General features: G+C 37.9%; 1 protein-coding gene across 2 annotated transcripts; it reads right to left on the minus strand.

Annotated features, from left to right (window-relative positions):
- Window positions 1-588: 588 nt before the first annotated feature.
- Window positions 589-2,823, minus strand: LOC116006616 (homeobox-leucine zipper protein HOX11). Of its 2 annotated transcripts, none has more exons than XM_031247056.1 (4): window positions 2,468-2,823; window positions 1,962-2,287; window positions 1,776-1,855; window positions 589-1,170 (listed from the first exon to the last, which is right to left on the minus strand). In XM_031247056.1, the coding sequence occupies exons 1-4, from the start codon at window positions 2,709-2,711 to the stop codon at window positions 870-872; spliced, it is 951 nt and encodes a 316-aa protein (XP_031102916.1). In that variant the 5' UTR covers window positions 2,712-2,823; the 3' UTR covers window positions 589-869. The 2 variants fall into 2 exon arrangements, with proteins under 2 accessions (XP_031102916.1, XP_031102915.1); XM_031247055.1 differs by having other exon boundaries at window positions 2,462-2,823.
- Window positions 2,824-3,775: the final 952 nt, after the last annotated feature.

A 3,775-nucleotide genomic window follows, 5' to 3' on the forward strand; every position in this document is an offset into this window, starting at 1 on the left:
TGCAACTTGGTGGTACATTTGACAAGATAAGAGTGCCTTAACTATAACATCATTACCATTTTGGAGCCATTCAGAATTTGTTTTATATAATCACCAATTGCCTATATTATTATTATGAATTTAACTTTTTAGTTTTTACATAAAACAAAATACATTATTCAACTAATTTAAGTCAAATATGAAAGTTTAGATATATACTTGGAACATTTTGACAATAATAATTGAGTTAAAAAAAAAAAGTCAATCATTACTTGATAATATATGCAGAATAAATCTTATCTTGTAATTTCGCTGACTATCAGAGGATTAAAAGTATGTAAACCAGCAAAATTACCTACAACATATTTGACTTAAATCAAGAAAGTCAACAAGTCACTAACCTTATTATTGTGATTATTAATTCAAGTGCCTGACCAATTTGAATAGAATTGTCTTAATTCTTTAAGATAATTTATACTTACATTAATTATATTATATGATTTGTTAACACAAAAAAAATGCAAAATACTATGAACAATTCAATTGGTTCTTAAGTGATAGATTATGAACATAAGTGTTGTAAAAGCTCCTGAAAACGATGGTCAGCGATTAAGACAAGTAAAATGAAAAGTAAAAATTTGTGCAAGGCCATCTTACGTGTCTCAATTCATAAAACGAGTCAAATCTTTGATTAATGAGGTCAAATATTCGACTCATTAATTCAAATTTGATCCATTAATCAAATATTCTACTCGTCTCACGCGGATTGAGATTATCTAAAAAGAAATGGCAAGAGATGAATCAAAATCTTGATATGTACATATAGAAGCAGAAGACTACACCGTATACTAACAGTCATTAGCCTAATTAAAACATAAAACATTAAAAACTCATGAGGCAGCCTGGGGAGCATGCACTTGTGGGGGCGGAAACGGGAAGAGTTTGGGCTTAGCGCCACCGTGAGCGGCGACGGCGGTAGTTGGGGTGGCGGCGGCGGTGGAGGAGGCAACGCGCTCGCACGACGGACACATGGTGAGAGTGGTGGCGGGAAGTTGCATGTAGAAGGGCTGAGAGGCCTTCAAAGCCCTCAATTCTTGAAGCTCTTTCTGTAACCTTCTGTTCTCTTCTGTCAGCGTCTCGCAACACCGCTTTAAATACTCGCAATCCACTTCTGTCTGCTTCAACTTCGTCCTGCATCATTTTCATATCAATACACATAATTATTTTACTTATTTCAACAAAAAATAAAAAAATAGAAAAATCTAAATTGACTATTTGGACTCTAGCTACGGTCTATTAACCGTTTTATTTGTATTGTTGTAAAAATCCGTCTAGACATCAGCATAGGCACTAAGTGTCCCTATATTGTGGCGATTTTCCTATTAAGCTAGGCGCCCGTCTAACGTACTCGGTCGCCTAATCCTTAACTCGACTGAGTTAACTAGTCCATTTCAATCGAATTAACCGAGCTAATTCGGTCTGTCAATCTATATATATATATATATATATATATCACATAGGCGCCTGCCTAACCACCACCTAGACCGTCTAAGCGGTAGGTGGGTCAGGACCTAGTGCTTACAACAACTATGCTTATTTGAACTGATCAGCTATGAACAGATTAATCTGATTTATCTCTAGTGATTCTTTACCAACTAGATTAAGAAACACAATTAGATAAACCAAAATATGTTATCCATAACTAATCGATATAGGACTATGAGTTTTTCTTTTTACTAAAAAAAAATCCAAACTATAATACTAGGTTGGAATTGATGTAATATATGTATGTATACCTTGCTCTTCTGTTTTGGAACCAAACTTCGACTTGGCGAGGACGAAGACTAAGCTGTTTTGCTAAAGCGAGTTTTTGTTTCTGCATTTTTGGATTGAAAATTACGTTAGGGAATCGATAAAAGAGAAGCTTTCCGACAACGTAGGACGAACAAAATCTGATTATTAAGTACGTGGAGAAGGCGTACGGGGTTGAGTGTGTTGTGTTCTTTGAAGCTTTCTTCAAGAAAAGCCGACTGTTCTTTCGTGAGGCGGAGCTTTTTCCGGCCGAGGCCGTTCTCGTCGTCGTCGCTGGCTCGAGAATTGGAAGAGCCGCCTCTCTCTCTATCGCCGTCGCCGGTGCTATCTCTCTTCCCCAACAGCCCGGTTCGGAAGATCGAGAAGTCCATCTTGAACGACGACGCCGCGCTGTTCGGCGACGACAGCGCCGCCGCGTCCTCCGCCTCCTCCGCCGCCGCAACTCCCGCCGGCCGCCGGTTCATATCCAGCGCCTTCACCCCCGGTTCAGCACCCACTGTAAAACCAACCCAAATCAGATTACAATAAGTCACACTTCTGTCAGACCGTCTCACAAATCTTAATCTGTCAGACTGTGAGACAGACTGAATCAAGATGAAATATAATACTTTATTCATGATTTAGTATTTATAAGTATTACAAAAACCCTATAACAACAATTTCAACTTACAGTTACCGGAAAGCCATGGAAGGCGAAGCTGCGAACCGGATTGATGGCGGTGAACCGGAGACAAGGGGAGAAGATCGAGCTGGACCGGCGGCGGTTCATCTCTCCCTCCGCCGCCGCTGTTATTCATATTTTCCATGCAAAACCCCAAATCGCCGCCGATTCCCACGGCGGAACTCTTGTTTTCGAGAAGGGCAAACGGCTTTCGAGTTAGGTTTCCATTACTTCCTCCTAAGCTCAAAGCCAACTCCATTAACGATCCTTCAATCTAAAGAAGAAGAAGAAGAAGAAAGGAGTTTGGGAATGGGAATGAGAATTTGGTATTGGTAGGAATGGAGTAAACGAAAGGGGGCTTAAAAAGAGGCCTTTCTCCAATCCAATATTTAATACTGGTAGTACCAGTGGAGTTGTAAATATATATATAAATGTAATAAGTAAAGAAATAAATAAATAAAATTAAAGTTTTATCGTTTTTATTACTTTTTTGCTTTTTGATTTGTTTTACAGAAAATTGACCGACAAACCCTGGTCGAAGAGCGCACGTGAATTCGTATTTATAATTACATCGATCATACACGATAGATTGTGTAGTAAGATAACCTTTTTTTTTTTTACGAGATACGATAAATATATAATGTATTATATTGCACAATCCAATAGTTAAATGAACGACAAGATTATTATTATTATTTTTTTTTAACATAGACTGCTCCTAACTAATATCAATTGCGAAGATTAAATTTTTATTAATCGCTATGTCAAATTGAAGTAATCGCTAACCGAACTAGACAAACAAAATGGTATGAAATGAGTAATTTTCTTAAATAGAGTACTGTCGATTCTTATTTGTAATTGATGTGAAAATACCTCATTGTACGAGGCTGACCCGTACCAGCTTGCACTCACCTGCGTCAAGCCGTCAACCCAAACCAATCGAAATTTTGGGAACCATTGAGAAAGCACGCAACTAGTCAAGTTCACCCCACCTAGCGCGACCTCCCAATGACTTTGCCCACCCAACTCCTAGCAATTTGGGTCTCTGAGATATGTCAAATTCATTACATCGGAAATCTTTGTACACTTGATATTGTTGACCTGACAATCCAACGCTTGGATATCACATGGGTAACATGTTCAATGCCAAAATGTTGGCATGTAAATTCCTCAACCTCTATAAATACCCTCGTATAACACTAATCAGAGGTAGAGAAAAAAAAAAACGTACGAACATGGATTATACTTCCTACATATTGTACTTATGCAGATATAAGATAATTTTTTTTTGAAAACACGCAGATATAAGATAATTGTTATTTA

Source organism: Ipomoea triloba, chromosome 15 (genome assembly GCF_003576645.1).
Source record: "Ipomoea triloba cultivar NCNSP0323 chromosome 15, ASM357664v1".
NCBI classification, from domain to species: domain Eukaryota; kingdom Viridiplantae; phylum Streptophyta; class Magnoliopsida; order Solanales; family Convolvulaceae; genus Ipomoea; species Ipomoea triloba.

What these genes read in the sequence shown, in the direction of transcription:
- LOC116006616 (XM_031247055.1), bottom strand. Translation starts at nt 2,711, where the DNA reads ATGGAGTTGGCTTTGAGCTTAGGAGGAAGTAATGGAAACCTAACTCGA. An exon ending in AACACAACACACTCAACCCC is followed by an intron (nt 1,856 to 1,961) that starts GTACGCCTTCTC and finishes CCAAAAATGCAG; the next exon opens with AAACAAAAACTCGCTTTAGC. An exon ending in TTCCAAAACAGAAGAGCAAG is followed by an intron (nt 1,171 to 1,775) that starts GTATACATACAT and finishes AAAATGATGCAG; the next exon opens with GACGAAGTTGAAGCAGACAG.